This window comes from Eptatretus burgeri, chromosome 6 (genome assembly GCF_056783735.1).
Source record: "Eptatretus burgeri isolate ZD-2024b chromosome 6, Ebu_testis_v1, whole genome shotgun sequence".
In the NCBI taxonomy this organism is placed as follows: domain Eukaryota; kingdom Metazoa; phylum Chordata; class Myxini; order Myxiniformes; family Myxinidae; genus Eptatretus; species Eptatretus burgeri.
In genome coordinates this window covers 113,807,085-113,825,297 of record NC_140966.1, presented here as the reverse complement: position 1 = coordinate 113,825,297, position 18,213 = coordinate 113,807,085, and the positions used below count along the sequence as shown (strand labels likewise).

At 44.3% G+C, this 18,213-nt stretch overlaps 1 protein-coding gene across 3 annotated transcripts in view; it reads left to right on the top strand.

Moving 5' to 3' along the window:
• Window positions 1–3,007: 3,007 nt before the first annotated feature.
• Window positions 3,008–18,213, top strand: part of LOC147025658 (scavenger receptor cysteine-rich domain-containing protein DMBT1-like) — a 74,463-nt gene continuing 59,257 nt past the window's right edge. For all 3 annotated transcript variants that reach the window (XR_015059624.1, XM_085886868.1, XM_085886867.1), the window contains exons 1-2: window positions 3,008–3,125; window positions 8,456–8,488. Coding sequence is in view for 2 of the 3 variants with exons in the window: in XM_085886868.1 (XP_085742994.1) it covers window positions 3,062–3,125; window positions 8,456–8,488 (97 nt within the window). In the remaining variant the exon portion in view is untranslated. The remainder of the gene's footprint in view (window positions 3,126–8,455; window positions 8,489–18,213) is intronic.

Here is an 18,213-nt window from a genome sequence, read left to right as displayed (position 1 = left end):
TCTGAAAGTCCCTGTAATGTCCATCTTCTATTCCCCATGTTCCCAGCCCCATCCCTCTCCCTTCCACAGATCTCCTAATGTCTCTGTTCCCCACTGTTTTGTCCTTCCCATTCCCACCCCTCTTGTCTCATTACCCCCTTGCTGTGCTGTGGTGGGCTTGGGATCCTCGGATCTTGAGTTCAAATCCCTCTCTGCTGTTGAAGTGAATATTGGAATGGTGAACTGGCCGCAGTGAATATTGTCGCGTCTGGTGGGGCTTAATCCGGAATTCCTCAGAATTTGGGATATCACGGCTCAAGAAATTGTCAAAAGGGTCTTAAAGCACTGCATTCAATTTTACTTTGCGTTAACATTCCCCAAGGTCGTCCAAATGAACCCAAATAACAGCAAACCCACACCTAAAGTAGATGGCTGAAACATGCTCTTACCTTTTCAAGGATTTCTTTTGATCATGAAAAGCACAACTCAACGAAGAGGGTCGACAAGGCGCTATAATAAACAGAACAAACCAAATGACTGAAAAAGATACAAAAAGGAGAAAAAAAGAATAGCTTTTGCATGTGCAATCACACAGGCTACCTCCTCAGCGTTACATTAAACAACAAGTAGGGCACTCGGTAGAGCGCACACCTCCGCCACGTAATGCCTGATCCACGAGAACATATTGTGCTCTATACATGTTTGAAATATCACGCTCTACATTACTATATCGTTTTTGGTCCCATCTCTCAATGCTGAATAATCAATTATAGAATTCCAGTAGTCTGATCCGGATCTACAGTAGATCTTTACCAAAACCTAATCAGTTCATCCTTGTCACACACCGAACCTGTCCACAAAATTTCATCGGGATTCGTCAACAACTTTTTGAGACATCCTGTACACAAACAAACAGACACACAGAAAGGGGTGAAAACATAACCTCCTTCACCTTCGGTGGCAGAGGTAAAAATAACTGGCTCTGACAGATCCCTGTTACACGGCAATCCAACCTACTAACCATATCTCGGACATGTATGGACCGGTTTTACCTGTACTTGGCACAAAGACAACACATGATGGCATACGTATGCATGTAATTTTTTTCCCCCAACATCAGATCCAACATGGCTGACTGGCGGCCATTTTAGTTGTAAAAAAAACCCCCCCGATGCTGAACACGTCCTCAACCATTTATCAGACATGCATTTACTGATGTTGTTCAAACTTGGCACACAGACAAAGAATGATGGCTTGCAAATGCTCGCTATTTCATTTTGAGATCAGATCCAACATGGCCGGCTGACGGCCATTTTGTTACTTAAAAGTGTCCCCAACCATTTCTCCGACATGCGTGGTCGATTTTGTTCAAACTTGGCACAAGCATGGTAAATGATGGCGTACACGTGCACCTCACTTCATTTTGCGATCTGATCAAATGTGGCCAACTGGTAGACTGACGGCCATTTTCATTGAACATAAATTTGGGCTAACCCTTTAACTCCTGCAAAATTATTAAAACAACGGGTGCTATGACATTTTATGTCTTTTTACTTATTATTGTTGTTATTATTATGTTTATTATGATTCTTGTTGTTGTTGTTGTTATTATTATCAGTCGCGTGAGTATTGCATTGATCCTGTCTGTGTTTGTTAACTGTACGAGAGCAGGTAGAACCTCCAAATTTGACACAGGGCTTCATATTGTGAATGTCTCAGACAATTTCAACTTTGAACTCAAGAGGAAATATATAAAATGAAATTTAGCACAGCTGTACAGGATTATAATTTGCTATCACTTCAAGAGTACGACCAAGATTGTTGGGACGCGGTGCATGCACGTAATGATCCAGAGCACGTTGGTGAAGAGTAGTCTGATATATAATTTTAGCAAATACAATGCTCATTGGATCTGAGTCCAAAGAGCCTATAACGGGCTCCAGCAAATGATAAGCATTTCTGGCCATACAGTTCACAAACAAGATGATGAAGCATAAAGCTTAATTAGATCATCAGAAGGACCCAACTTTCGACCGAGCTGATGGAAAGGTATCACAGTGATAAGTTGAGGCCGAGACATGATCAAAGAGCTTCCTCTTCTCTTCCCCCATGATGAAAGCAATGAGTTGAGCCGCATCCAGTGAATACATGGAAACTAATGAGGGATTGACGTACATTTTTTTCCAAGACAACAAAAATTCCGAATCATATCCATTGTCATGGCAGGTGTTTTTCAGCTACGATGAAAATGAACCCGGAAAGGACTTTGTCCAAAAGAGAGTAATATCGTCCATATCGGGACTGCGTACCTAAATGTTGGAATTGGGCATCGCATCGGCTGCATGTTTCACCTGACCTGCCAATCTAATGTCTGCCTCTTCATGATCGGAGCAGAGTTCAGGAATAATGGACCGTTCACACTTTGTTTCGATAACTTGTGACAATTTCCCCCATGCTCTAGGTACATTATAATGAATGGTTAGAAAGTTTGTCATGATCACTCCAGGCCGTGAAGAGGAACTCATTAATTGCCTCTTTTTTGACACTTATCCCAGAAAAGAGATGTGCAGGATTTTCCAGGGAATGAGAAAGATCATTGATGAAGAGGAGGCACAAGACAGTTACCAAGACACTGCCTTGCGGCACTCCGCCCTTGATGGGGAGAGGAGGTGAGAGAATCCCGTTAAGAGCTGCACTCTGAATACGGGAGTGGAGGAAGTCGGTGATCCATGAGAGGAAATGGCCTCGGATGTCATAAACAGTCAAGATCTACAAACGTGCAAACCCTCTCCCCAAAATACACACGGCGCTCTGTTCTGTTGGAGCGATTTCAATCAAGCAAGCCGCTTGACAAGGGATAGCAAGCTGCTTGCTAATGGATCACAGCATCTGGCCCAGTATGAAAATGAACCCGTGCCATTCCCTTGATATCTGGAACTCACCTCCTATCCCCCTCCCCCTCCCCCCTCCTCCCAATTCCGTAAGGGGACTTGGGGTGGGGCGAGGGGATTGGGGGTTGGGGGGGTGAGATAAATATTGGTGTCTTGTTCCTCTATCCCAAACACTTTGTGTACTTATCCGAATGGAGTCCCATCACCCGTGGAGTACATTCATCGTCCTACCACTGTGTGGAATTCTCCTTTTTAGTGAGTATACCTGTCGCGTTGATTTGAATCTCATTTAACGAGTATTAGTCGGTGTAACGGAATCAACTGGGGTGGTGGGGGGTGGTCGCTTCAGGTACTTGGATCATGTTTCAAGGACTTGGTTGTGTTGTTTTCAGAGATCTTTTGATTCTCGTATCTTCATTGTAAAGTTTATTTCAGGATTGTTCCTGAACCGGACAATTTCCTATTTTATTTGTTTGTTGTCATATTTCCCGGTACGAGTACAGTTTTTAAAAGACAACATTAATTGGTTGTGGTTGTGGTCTTGTGGATAAAGCACTGGAGTAATGAAGGAAATTCCTCCTGTGTCCAATTTCATTGGATAGTTTTTACTTTTTATCATAAAAGCATAATAACGGGTTATAATAATGGATAAGGAGAGAAAAACGAGAGAGAGAGAGAGAGAGAGAGAGAGAGAGAGAGAGAGAGAGAGAGAGAGAGAGAGAGAGAGAGAGAGAGAGAGAGAGAGAGAGAGAGAGAGAGAAATGGACGGAGGAGAGAGAGAGAGAGAGAGAGAGAGAGACAGAGAGAGACACAGAGAGAGAGAAAGAAAGAAAGAAAGAAAGAAAGAAAGAAAGAAAACAAAAAAAAAAAACAAAAAAAAAAAAGAGAAAACAAATAAGGGACATTGGTAAGGATGGAGGGGACTGTGATCAGCCCCTTTATCAGGTGACATCCCCCATGAAGCTATGAGGTTAAACTATTTAACTATTTCCCAGATGGTTTGTGGAACATGTTCAGATCACACTGTGTAGGTATAGGCCAGCTGCTTACTGTGTTAGAACATGTGACATGATTTGCTCTTCTCCTCTCTCCTCTCCCTCTCTCTGTTTTGCAACGATATTTGGGTTTTGGAGCCATTATCACCATAGTTATTACATCTACTCTGTTCACATCACGCTCATCCACTCTGCCACCTCCATCTATACATTGTATCTTCCATCTGATATGGATCTAAAGACATCATTTCAGTATTTCCTTTTGGACTTTGGGATAAAAAGGACGAAAAGTGACATTTTATCTGTGATCACATGCGATGACCGTGTACATCAGATCCGTGCTTTCAACGCCAATCTGGTTACCTGTTCTCTTGCCGTGTAATCCTGCAGACTCCATGCAGAAATCTGTTCGGTGTGACTGTGTAAAGTGTTAACCAATTACTCCAAGAAAGTTCATGGATATATAAATCCGACATAAATATTGTTACGGTTGTGGAAATTCACAGATCACCATTCAGGTTCCCGAAGATCAGTTATGTCAATAAGTGTGTGTCCAGATTAGATGTCCCCACCAATGTCTAACGGGAATTATTCGTGTGCCGGGCTGTGCATCTTTGAGTTAGCCATTATTCTTTTGCTATCTTTATTTTAAAACGAACAACATCTCCTCACCATCATCTCTACAAACAACGCCATCTTTTCACCAGCAACGGCATCCACAAATGAACAACATATCCGCCGACAAACACGAAGACTCCCTCGTTGGAGCGAAAGCCGGTGATTCCGACCACGTCCGCGTTTGACGGCAAGATCGGATCAGAATGACTAAAGGGGTGGAGCCAGCGGGGGGTGAAGGGTCGGACGTGAAAGACCAAACACCACCCCGAACCCAATAAAAGGCCGGGCTGAAGCGCCGAGAAACCAGTTGAGTGAGAGTTCGGAGTGCAGCTCTGGAGTTTGGAGTTCGGAGTGGAGCTCGGTCGTTGGAGTCTGGTGGAGTTTGGAGCATGGAGTCCAGTCCAGTCAAGCCTGCAGTGCAGTGCAGAGTTGTTGGTCGGTGGAGGCGGCAGCAAAGTCGCCAGCCAGAGAGAGGTCGCCTGCCAGCAATATAACGGTCCGAAGTGATCGGGACCCGGGACGGTCCGAGCGACGCTGAGGAGTGAGCGGGCTCTTAAAAGAGCATCAACTCCAAAACAGCAAGGCCCGTTCGTTCCTCTGAAGCGTCGTCGGCCAGGCCCGATCGACCAGGCCGCACGGCTAGGCCTGGATCAACCAAGCCGCCGTTACACCAGCTGCTGTGTTGACGACGAGACATACAGAGGGTCGCCGACCGAAAGACCCATCGAGTCGTCCCCATGGCGACAAGGTAACCTGCACGGCCTCGCGGAGCTCCTTCGGTCTCCCAAGCTCCGAGGCACATTAAAGGCCTACGGGCCCAGTTCTCCCTTTCCTTTTCTGCGGTTTTTGCATGGAAGTCTGTGGCGCCTTGTCCCTTTAGTAGAGAATTGTTATATGTGCATGTAAATGATAATAGACAACAGCTGTAGGTCTTTTTGCTCGTGTCTTGTCCCTTACCCCCATTCATTGCATACGTGCCTGCATTTGGAAATAAATGTCCGCATTGTTTGAATATTCACCTGCTCGTTGCGTCCCTTCCTCCATTTAACTGCCATAATTGCGTCCGGAATAAACAGCTGGTTTTTAATAGCCGATAAGATAATCGGGTCCAACGGGGCTTAGCGATAATAAACCGCTCAGCAATCGCAGATGGAAAGAGCTGCTTAAAGCGGCTCGTTTCCGAGCAAGTCCCGTTGAGGCATAACCTCTCGGTAGTCTGTCCGCACGAATAATTAGGTAAATCGACAATTCGGCGATCGACCCTGTCGCGCGCGGGCAGAGCATTGACAAGGTTGTGGTGTGGTTAAAAACACCCGTAGCTGGATTTTGGTGTTGATCCAAAAGCTGCGACTGGATTGCCATGGTCGGTGGGCGCGTGCGGCCGCGAATTCGCTAAAGGCGGTCGCCCGCACGCTGGAGTGGCGGAAATCCACAACAATATAGTGCTTTCCATTCATCTGATCTGAAAGATTTATCTGATTAAATATATGAGAGAGACAAAGAGAAATAGCAAGTGAAAGTCTCCACAGCATTTCATGAGATCATGTTTCCATATTGACATGGACAATAACTTGTAGGTTTGTAAACTATTTGATATCAAGATATTTACCATGTTGAACACTTTCAATTAGATTTGGTGGTGGAGAATACTGTCGAGGTGAGTGATGATCAGGTATGTGTTCGACACAACAAATAACGACATTATCATTTATTTCCTTCCAGACACGTGACAGTAATCCATCCATTTTTCAGCCCAGTCAAAGAAAAACATGTTTTTATCCATGATCGTGAAGTAGCTGTTCAATTGCTTTTACCCCCTAACATCTGAATTGTAATCGTAATAATAATTATTATCATTATTGTTTCAAAGTTTTCTCCCACCCTCCCTATTTTCTGTTTTGTTATTGTCCAACTAAAACTCCAATCATTATTTCTGATTAACATTTGTGTTTTGTATTTATGTTTCGATACAACTTGATTCATCATTATTATTTTAAAAGTAGGTACAAAAACTGTACAAAATAGTTATCAATGGAGTAAAAATGCAGAAGAAAGCAACATGCAGATCGATGAAGACATTATTGACTCTACAGAGTACAGACCAATCAGCTTACATCCAATCATCAGCATGGAATTCATCATCACAGTTGATACGATATCCTTCCTTTTTATCCATTGGCCTTATCTCAGATCACCAATTCGGATGCAGGCCAGCTCACTCTACCTTGGGTCTCACGATCAGCCATGATCATTCTTGGGAAACCACATTTCTCAGTTGGCCTCAAAAGCCAGCCTCTGACTGTGCATCCTCCATTATACAAAGTCTTTCTTTGGCACACCTGAACTCCTATCTACCGACAAGGCCTTCATCTGCAGCTTGATGGAGTGCTGCTCTCCTCTCTGGGCTGGCTTCCTTGCCTCACCTCTTGCTCAGCTTGACGCCGTGGAAACCAAAGCTTTCAAGATCATTGGAATATCTCACGATTAAGCTGAGTGTATGCGCCTATCACTTTCCCATCGCAGGCAGATTGGTGGTCTCTCTGTCTTATACTGCCATCTTTCTGGTCTTGCACCCTCTGCCCTCTCTGCTTTCGCTGCCTTGGTGCCCAGACGAACACACTTTGTACCTCGGTCAAATATACCGACCCCCTCTTTGTGCTTTGGTCTAATGCACACCGATCCCCTTTGTACCTTGGACCAATATACCCAGAACCCCTTTGTAGCTTGGTCCAATATACACTGATGCCCTTTGCACTTTCATCCAGTACAGCCAGAGTCCCTTTTGTATCTTTGCCCAGTAAACCATGAACCCTGTTATACCTTGGTCCAGTACACCTAAGATCCCCTTTACACCTTGGTCCAGTACACCTAAGACTCCCATTTGTACCTTGGTCCAGTACACCTAAGATCCCTATTTGCACCTTGGTCCCACAGTGCACCTAAGACCCCCATTTGTACCTTGGTCCAGTACACTTAAGACCCCCATTTGTACCTTTGTCCAATATTCCAAAACCCTCTGTTCCATGGTCCAATATGTTAAACAGACCACATCATAAGTCTCCCACATCCTTACCCTAATCATCAACAACAACAACAACAACAAAAAACATATTTTTATCCCCAAATTTTTTCCAGATGAAAAACGTACTTTAAACGGTGAGTTTTGGAATAGGAAAAAAAAGGACAAAAAAAAATTTAAATAGCTAGTTTTGGAAAAAAAAACAAAAATAGGAAAAAATAGCAACCACTTTGGTGTAAAACAAAATATGGAAATGATAGTGAAAAAATGTCAATAAGTTTTTGACAAAAAACAGTTGGGGAAGAAATAGTCAAAAAATAGCACTGCAACCACTGAAATCTCCAAAATAGTAAAAAAAAAAAACATAGGAAAGGAAACCTATCCTTTTTCTATTTTTGGGAATTTTTTTTTTTAAATAGTACTAAAATACCAAAAATGGCTCACCTCTTCCTGCTATCCAAGTGCAAGTATCCCACCTAATCTTGGGGTCCGTTAACGGGATACACAATGGCGATGTCTGTGCTTGTCTCACTGTTCTCATCCTCACTCCTCTACACCTCATATCCTCCTCCCCGAGTGAATTTAAATTCATAAACTATTGATTTCAATTGACATGGTTTGGATGTAGCACAGACTTGATGGGCCAAATCGTCGTCTCCTATATCCAAGTTCCTTATGTATCCTTCTTTGTTCCTGGGGTCGATATTATGGTATGCCACTTGCTCCCATGTTTTGTGTGATGGATCTCACCTGTTGCTGGGTCCCCGATACCCGTTAAGTGTCCTCACCAACAAACAGATGACCGCAAACCTGAGTTGCAGCATGGATTCTGTATCCTTGAGTAGTTTGTCCTTTTGATGTCTAAGCAAACAATCATGTCTTTTTTTTGCTGTGAACATAAAGTTATTCTTTAATTGCTTCATTAAGACCCTTCCTGGTTCTCTTGACCCCAGATGTGTCGATGAATGGTGCCACCACCACATCAGGTAAGATTTTAATTAACCTTTCCTACACATGCTGGGCATTACATACCGTGGTGTAACACATGTACTGTCTGCTTAAAAGGGTGTACAGTGTGGGAAACACTAGCATGGGAAGAAGCCATTTAGCCAATAATAATAACAAGTGGTGCCAGGCACAACAAATCCCGCCCATTTAAGGCATAAAGTTATTTTGGGGATCAAATTTAAATTTGATACATCCTTAACCTGAATGTTGATTATAAGGAATAGAATAAGGAATATTTTAGTCTTAGTTTGAAGTCAATTAAACCATTTTTGACGAAGTTATGACCATAAAATGATTTTGACCTTTCACGGCCATGTAAGGTCAAAGGTTATGGTGTCAAATGAAAGTCAATAAAGGACTTGATATATGTCTTCCATATTAAACACGCATATTCCTAACCTTTTTTGATTTATAATGGAAAATATGTAATTTTGACTGATGACATAATGCTTGAATGTGATAACTGTTGTTTAAATCACGGGTACTTGAAACTTGTAAATTATGTTAGTCTTGAGCTGGCCGCGTATGTTTGTAGAGTGTAGATATGGCCTGTAGAATTAATATTTATTATCCATCTACCCACACCTATCAAACATGTGTTATAATATATCAAATTAACATAATTTACAAGCTTCAAGTAACCATGGTTTAAATAGTGCGTGGTGCACTTGATAATAAACATCAGACGACATCGTACAACAAGAATATTAAATAATAAATAAATGAAAACGTTCTGATCGTAAAACGATTTTGACTCGAGACTTTGATTACCCACCTGTGAATAAAATTTGACAGTGTTTGAGCCAGCCGTTTTCCCGTAAAGTTGTATTTTCGTAACCATGTTTTAGTTTTAATGGAAAGTTTGTAATTTTGACCGATGACCATGACCCCCAAAACTTCGGACCCTACCGATCTTCACAAATATGCATTTTTCACGATAGGAATGGGTAGGATTATAAGTGACAAATAGAATAAGGTTCACTGTAAGCTTAGTTTGAAGTAAATCATATCATTTTTGACGAAGTTATGAGCGAAAAACGATTTTGATCTTTTCGTGACTTTGACCTTGACCTTTGATCCAATTGGACCCAAAAGTTAATGGGGTCGTCCAAGGTTCATTGCCCACCTGTGGATTAAATTTGATAGTGTTTGCTAAAGCAGTTTTGCCATAAAGTTGCTAACAGACAGACAGACAAACAAACAAACAAACAAACAGACAAACAAACCGGACAATTACAATATCCTGCTCCCTCCCTCCGGGGGGCGGGATAATAACTAGAACTGCCACTTTATAACTGCTGGCAGTGATGACCGGGTACCCATATTTCCGCCTTTGATACAACATGAGACTTGTATGACAGTTGCAAATTTTCCCTTCTCTTGGGTAAGTGGTTCCAGAGAAAACATTCTTTAACAGTGATACAAATACAGTCCTGCTTCGACACAGCGCGGGACTGACGAGTTATGAACCGGATAGCACAAAGTGTTCAATCTATTTATTACGTATGCAGTTAGCCCTTTTTCCTGGGGACATTGTCGGTATCAATTGAATTGCTATTCCTGTACCTTCAAACGCATTCAGGTGCAGCCAAATGAGCTTTCTTGAAATAAAAAATTCTCAAAGTTCTCAGATTCAAATAATCAAATAATTCTGGCTGCCAAACCGTGTGGCCGATCGGATTGAAATTTTAAATCTATGTTTCGAATGTCGGCTAGATTATAATTGTCAAGTTTCACATCTATTGATGCAGCGGTTCCAGAGTAAATATTACTTAATATTTTTCCTTCAATCCAACATGGCTGCCAAACCAAGGGGGAAAACTTTTTGTTCGCCATGGAGAGGCGGTCATACCAGTGAAGTTTCGCCTCGATCTGTTTAGCTGTTTCAGAGACGTTTCAGACTTTTAAAGTTATTAATTTTCAATCCAATATGGCTGCTGTACCATGTGACCTTTTCCAACATAAATTTAAATTCCTCCTCTAATGGGGTAGTGGATCATGTTTAAGTTTTGTGTTGATCAGACAAGGTGCGTTTTTTCTATCCAAGATGAAGGCCAAACCATGTGACTTCATAATTTTTTACCGTATATGCAGACATTGTTGTGTATGATAGTTGCCAAGTTTCACTTCGATAGGATATGTGGTTCCAGAGAAAACATTATTTAATATTTTTCTTGAATCCAACATGGCTGCCAAACCATACGACCTTTCAATTATTCATGAAGAAACATATATTCTCTACCCTTGAGCAATACTTTTATGAAGTTTCCCCTTGATCTGTCAAGCCGTTCTGTGGAAGATGTTTGAAGGTTTTAGGGTAAATTCAATATGGCCACCAAACCATGTGACCTATCAATAAGAAATTAACAAAGTTGTAAAAGGATGTCATGGTGAATGTGTGTGTGAAGTTTTGCCTCAATCTGTCCAGCCGTTCTGGAGAAGATTTTAAAAATTTATTAATTTTCAATCCCAGATGGCTGACGAAGCATGTGACCTATGACGTCATTATCAATTAAGAATGCTATCAAAAAAGATACATACTATGGTGAAAATTTCGTGTCGATCGGACTTACCATTCCAGAGAAAATGATTTTTAAAGCGAAAAAGCCCGCAAATTGCCGGTGGAACAAGAAAAATGAGAAATAAACAGACGTAAAACAAGAGGTGACCCAGTCCATTTGACTGGGTACCCTTATAATAAACAGAAGAAAAACAACAGGTTACCCAGTCCATTTGACTGGGTACTCTAATAAATAATTAAAATTAATAAACAAGGAAAAAAGTCATAAAATGTCATAGCCTCCGTTGTTTTTGTAATTTTGGAATTAATGGGCGAGCCCATATTTATTTACAACTATCGTGGCCGTCAGTCGACCAGTCGGCCATCTTTGATCAGATCGCAAAATAACGTCAGCTGTAAGTGTATGCCATTGTATCCTGTGCTTGTGACACGTTTGAACAAAATCGGACCATACACGTCCCAGAAATGGTTGGGGACACGTTTAAGTAACAAAATGGCTGCCAGGTGGCCATCTTGGATCTGATAGGAAAAACCAAAATGACGTGCATATGTAAACTGTCATTCATAATTATCTGTGTGCCAAGTTTTAACAACATGGTAAATGCATGTCCAAGAAGCGGTTGAGGACATGTTCGATACCGGATTGTTGTTTTTTCACAACTAAAATGGCCGTCAGTCTCCCAGTCGGCCATCTTTGATCAGATAGCAAAAGAAAGTGAGGTGCACGTGTATGCCATCCTGTACTGTGCTTGTGGCGATGGTCCCTATAAAAATACATGTACATCTTTTCCTCCATGATTCACAGCCCCACTACACCAACGTGGCACACACTGGCCAGAGAGATCATAATTGGCCTTTTGCAAACGTGATTTGTGCCTCTGCCATGGCAAGTACTCATCAAGCCACTCATGCATAATTGATTAATCTCTACCCTGTCTATAAATTACATATGCTGCCTGTTCAGAATCACGTGTAACAAACGACTTACTTTGACAGATCCCTGTTACATGGCAATGTAAACTACTCGTAACACACGGACCGTACTTCACTTACCACAGTCTTGCTATGGATTTCCTCCCTGCCCCTTCAATGTAAAAATATATTGCGGCCTGTACCGGCCATGCTTTCTCGTGTGATATTGCCACCGACACCCTCACGGCCCAATTGTGACCTTTATTTGAGGCATATCCGTATTCCTAAGTTTAGTTTGCATTGTTTAGTACTCGTCAGAGGGAAATTTGGAGAGAATGTGATGTACTTACGCATGGGTGGTGTATTGACTCAAGGTTGCTGGTCCACACACCTATCGATACTATTATAACCAGTTATCCAGTTCCGTTAAGTCCTGGCCGATTTCTGGTGACATTCATGATCAGATGTCTCCAAACATCCCTGTCCTGGCAGAGACAGATGGGTTGCAGCCTTTACCCCCATCCTTTGGGGGTGTGCTCCATTACCAATCAGCTTGCTATCACTTGCCGAGCCAGCAATTCGTTGGAGTGCTTGCTTAAGTGCTTAAAATCAAGAGAACCACTTGGCGAGCACTTTACAAGCTGATTGGTAATGGAGCACACACCTTCTGAAGACGTTGATCTTCTCAGTTGACAATATTTAAAACTTTTTGAGATTTATATGAACACCAGCCTTTTCACTTCCCTTCTTCACTGTCTGTAGCAGTTTCATCAAGTCCTCTTTACTTTCTGCCAACAGAGTGCTATCATCAGCATACCATAGATTGTTGATGCATCTTCCTCCAATCCCGACTCCAGCCTCTATATCATCAAAGTTATATTTTTCATAAATATTATTCCAACCACAAATTAATCGGTCATTTCCGTCCAATGATAATGGCATAATGATAATAATATTAAGACAGGGGCTGGCAGGATGGCATCGAGCTCTGCACACTCTCCTCGAGACTGTCTGACCTGTGTTCGAATCCTGACCCAGCTGTCATCCCAGCATCATCCTGGTGTTTCACAGGCAGGGTGATTCATCAATGTGTGACATTTCTCGGAAGGACGTTAAACTGGCATCTCATCTGCTCGCTTTAGCTGGTGGACTTTAAAGATCCTACGGTGTCCTTCACGAAGAGTCGGTGATTCCTGCCGAGGTGGTGAATTAAAAATTCTTCCTTAACTTTCGTCAAACATCAGGCATGGCCAATCGGTTCTTGAAAGACTTGGGCCAAGCTTCCCCCAGCCAACCCCATTTAACAATAAGGATATAAAGAAACCATAAATATTAACACGTACACAGAAAACCCAAAAGACACTGTTTAACTTTAAGACCCTTTCGGCACTTCAGACATCTTTTGAGATACATTCATTGTTTAGGGTTTAGACCTTTTGTACCCTTCAAATGTGTTTAGTCCCTTAGACCCGAACACTATTTAGACCCTTTTACACCAGGGTGGGTTAAACCCCAACCACAGGTGGGTCGCACATCCATGTAGACCTGAACATCGAGAACAATTTTGGCAAGGAAGGCTTTCGGGAAAGGATACGGTTCGTCTTCCAAGAGGTTTTGCCGCATTTCAGGCAGAGATTCATTGGAAATTTCCGGATGTAACCGTTGGTTCTGTAAAATTGCCTGTCTCAATATCTGCCGCTTGTTCACCCTGATTAAATTTACAAGTTCTTTGGATGACTTTTCAACACCGAAACCGAACGGATCTTTCAAGAACTGAAATGTCAGGTTGAAGCCGTCGAAGTCGGTGAAGCGCTGTTCAAATTTTTTCCTCAAATTCCTGAGCCGATCTACATGTTGCCGCAGCTTCTCCAGTTGAAAATCGATCTCGTCAGTCTTTTCCAGGTGATGAAAAGTGTGTAAAATCCTGTTTCTGGGCATGGTACTGTACCAGCGGCAGATGGAGTTTTGATTTGAACTGTCAAATGATTTTGAGCTTGATCGCGCATGAGATTTCCTTTTCCCTGCAGTTTCTTGTTCAGTTCATTCAAGTGACCCATTACATCAGTCAAAAACCGCAAATCGGATTGCCATCCTTCACTCTCGAAACCTGAAAACCTTTCAGCCTGCACTTTTCCCCACCAGAATCTCATGGAATTTGCGGATACAAGACGGTGAACCGCTCCACAACCTTTCCACGACTCAGTCATCGAACATTCGTAGTCATCTAATTCCTTAAGTAATTTACTTTGCCTTTAACAACATAAAACGTTTCATTGAACGGCATACAATGCAATGAAACCTTGTAATCCAGCTCAAAAAAACACACTATCGATGATTGTACGAGTTGGCCACACATTTTTGCAAAATGGCCACATCTGGCCATTGGCCAATGGGTTTGCCCACACATGCCTTGCACCCTTCAGACAGATTTGGAGCTTTACACCACTTGGACCTTTTTATCTTGCAAATAAATTTCAAATAAATATCATGTCACCGATATTGCAAATAAATTTGTACAAAATAAATGCTTGTATCATGATTGGTGGAAATCACGACACCACGTCAATCTCTGTAAGGATGTGTGGAGAGGAGAGCGCAGTGAGCTGATCAGGTCAGGTCAGGTATGGGAGCATGTGCCAGAACAGCGCGTCGCTGCGTCCACTTTCCGCCGGTACTCCAGGGGCCTCCGTCTGGCCATCCCCCAGGCAGATGCCAGGCCCATCCCCATCTCCTTGAGATGATGGTCAACCTGCTGCAACCATGAGGCACGTGGTCGGCCCACTGGCCTCCTCCACTCATGAGACTCCCTCGCTGAGAGAATCTGGTGAGCAGGATCAGCGTCAGGAAAACGAGCCACATGTTCATACAGCCGCAGCTGACGCTCACGGACTATGCAGGTAACAAATCTCATCCGAGTCTCTCTCAGCAACCGCTCGTTGGACACAAAATCCGACCAGCGATAGCCAAGGATTCTCCGAAGAGACCTGGTACCAAAGGAATTAAGTCTCCGTCTCAGATCCTTGGTCAAAGTCCAAGTCTCGCACCCATAGAGCAAGACTGGAAGTACCAAGGACCTGAAGACTCGGACTTTCGTCCTCCCGCACAGGTACCGGCAGCGCCACACCCCATGATCCAGTGAATCCATGACTCCCCAGGCCCGACCCAGACGTCTATTGACCTCCGGCTCACAACCTGCGGAGACATGAATATCACTGCCAAGGTAAGTGAATCTATCCACGACCTCAACATCCTCACCACAAACAGACACAGACAGGACAGCAGCATCCAAGATGTCACCGAAAGCCTGGATCTTTGTTTTGACCCAAGAAATCCGTAATCCCAACGGCTCCGACTCCTCATTCAGCACCTCGAGGGCCCCCAAGAGGATGTCTAAAGTCTCCGCAAAGATGACTGCATCATCTGCAAAATCAAGGTCCGAGATCTTGACATTGCCAAACGATGCACCGCAACTTGATCTCTCCGACATCCTCCCAAAAATCCAGTCCATACAAGTGCTGAAAAGTGTGGGGGCAAGTACACATCCCTGACGAACTCCAGTAACAACTGGAAATAAGTCAGAGGCGGTACCACCACACTTCACAGCACTCTCAGTACCAGAGTAGAGTTCAGACATCAGATCGATCAGTTTTGGTGGCACCCCACGAAGACCAAGAATCCTCCAGAGGACATCCCGATTCACTGAATCGAACGCTTTACAGAGATCAACATAGGCTGCAAGCAGCCCCTGCCGAAACTCTCGTCTGCGTTCAGTGAGGACACGAAGGGCAAGGATACGGTCAATCGTTGACCTCTCTGGTGTAAAGCCTGACTGCTCTGGACGCTGGTGCTCAAGCAGATGGTGGCGAACCCTATCAAGAATTATCCGAGCAAAGACCTTGCCCGGCACTGAGAGCAGCGTCACCCCTCGGTAGTTGTTGCAGTCTTGGCGATCACCCTTCCCTTTCCAGAGAGGGACAACAAGGCCCCTCTTCCAGTCAGTTGGGATGATGCCTGTGTTCCAGGCAGAGCACAAAACTGCATGCAACGACGTGAGTGCAGCATTTCCACCAGCCTTGAGAAGTTCGGCATGGATGCCACAGATCCCTGGAGCTTTGCCCCGTTTCAACTGGTTCACCGCAGCCCGTGTTTCCACAAGCGATGGTGGACCACAGTTGATTCGAGGGTCAGCAACAGGGATTGTAACACCCTTGACGTCCAACTCGACAGCTGGGGGATCAGCCTGGTACAACCGCTCAAAGTAACCGGCCCAGCGGGCCTTCACTTCAGACTCCTCTGTCAAGAGCCTACCACTCTCTGCTCGAACTGCAGTGCTCCGAGGGATGGGCTTGGATGAACGTAATGCGCGAATTCCCCTGTAAGCGGGACGAGAATCACCTGTCCACAGGTGATGCTCTACCCCTCACAGATTCCTCGCACATAGGCCTCCTTGTCCACCCTCAGTGCACGTACAGTTTTACGCCTCAGCTCCCTGAACAGCTCAGCTCTGCCATTCAGCCTGGCCCTGCGACTCTGGTCAATGGTATCCAGTGTCCCTTGAGAGACAAAATTCTTCTTTGCCCTGCGGTGAACTCCAAGGCATCCACCGGCAACATCAAGGACGGTGGTCTTGAAGGTGCTCCACAACTCTTCAGGACCCCCCAAAGCACCCAGACCCCCCAAGTGTCCACTCAGCCTGTTCGCAAACTCCTCAGCTACTCTCTCATCCCTGAGCTTGGCAACATCCAGCCTAGGCTGGGATGGTACCATTCTCCAGGATTTAAGGTGCAGCTTTAGAGTTGCTACAACAAGCCTGTGGTCAGTATTGAGGAACTGAGCACTCCGGTAGACCCTGCAGTTCTGGATCATCCTCCAACGACCGTCAATGAGGACATGGTCAATCTCCTTTGCCACACCGCCAGCGTTGGAATACCAAGTCCAGCGATGAGCTTGCGGGCGCTGAATCCATGAACCAGCCACCCTGAGTCCATGACTTCTTGCAAAGTCAAGGAACTTAGTGCTATTCTGGTTCATAGTTCCTGACCCATGGGGACCAACACACACCTCATAACCATCCCTATCAGTTCCAGTCGATGCATTGAAATCCCCCAAGACTAGAAGTGTATCTCGTCTGGGGCACTGATCAACCACAGACTCGAGTGTGGCGTAGAATGTGTCCTTCACGGTGAGGTCACTCGCCTCAGTCGGAGCATAAATAGAGACCAGGGAAATGACACCTAAGGAGTGACGAATCCTTAATCTCATAATACGCTCGTTGACCGGTGTTACCTCAATTATCATTGGGGTCAGCTTATTGGACACAGCTACAGCAACTCCTTGGGTATGGTAACCATCAGAGCGACCAGACCAATAGTAGGTGTAACCACCCACCATTATCTCGCCGCAATCCGGTCTCCGAACCTCAGAGAGAGCTGCAATCCCGATGTCCAAACGCTTGAGCTCAGATGATAACAGAGACAGGTGATCATCCTCTCTTAGGGATAGGACATTCCAGGCACCCACCCGAAGGGACCGCTTTAGGTTAACCCAAGGAGACCGCCGTCTGGTGGACGACACCTCAGCACCACTCCGACACACTCTCCCGCAATCTGACCCAGGGATGTTACCCCGTGGTTTCCCTCCTATCAAAGATTGGGGGTCCCGAAGGCTTTGCCCCAATCCCATCATCCGGTGAGCTGCCCTGCGAAGGGAAGCTGCACAGGAGGTACTCCCACGGAGTGGGTTTTCAGATTTTTTTGCGTTTTTGCGTTTTGCGGAATGAAGCGTTTTACGGTGGCTGGAGTGCAAATCCTGCCACCAACCTCCTAATAAGAAGTAACCCAACTGCAGGAGGACGTCCGCAGACACAGTTGGGCACTAGATATGGATGGCCGTTGGCTCACAAGGAGCTCCTCCGCCCTTTGACAGGTTTTGTTTTTAATCCTGCTGGGTGTCCATATCCAAACACCCTCCTCACCAGAAAACCTGGTGGGGGAGACGGTTTAGTCGCCGACAACCCGACCATGGAACAGGTTAGTACAGGTTTACATGGTACCTGTAGCAGGTTACAGATCGAACCTGACCTGACAAATAATCCACGTGAGTAAAATCAGTGAGCTGATTTTACTCACGTGAGCTGATCCACGTGAGTAAAATCAGATTTCCGTTTAGTCCAAAGCACACAGGACAAGTAGTCCAAGGACTACAAAAAATCTTCAATTCCATCGAGATAAAACAAAATGGAATGGTATTGATGATAAAATACAAAACTAC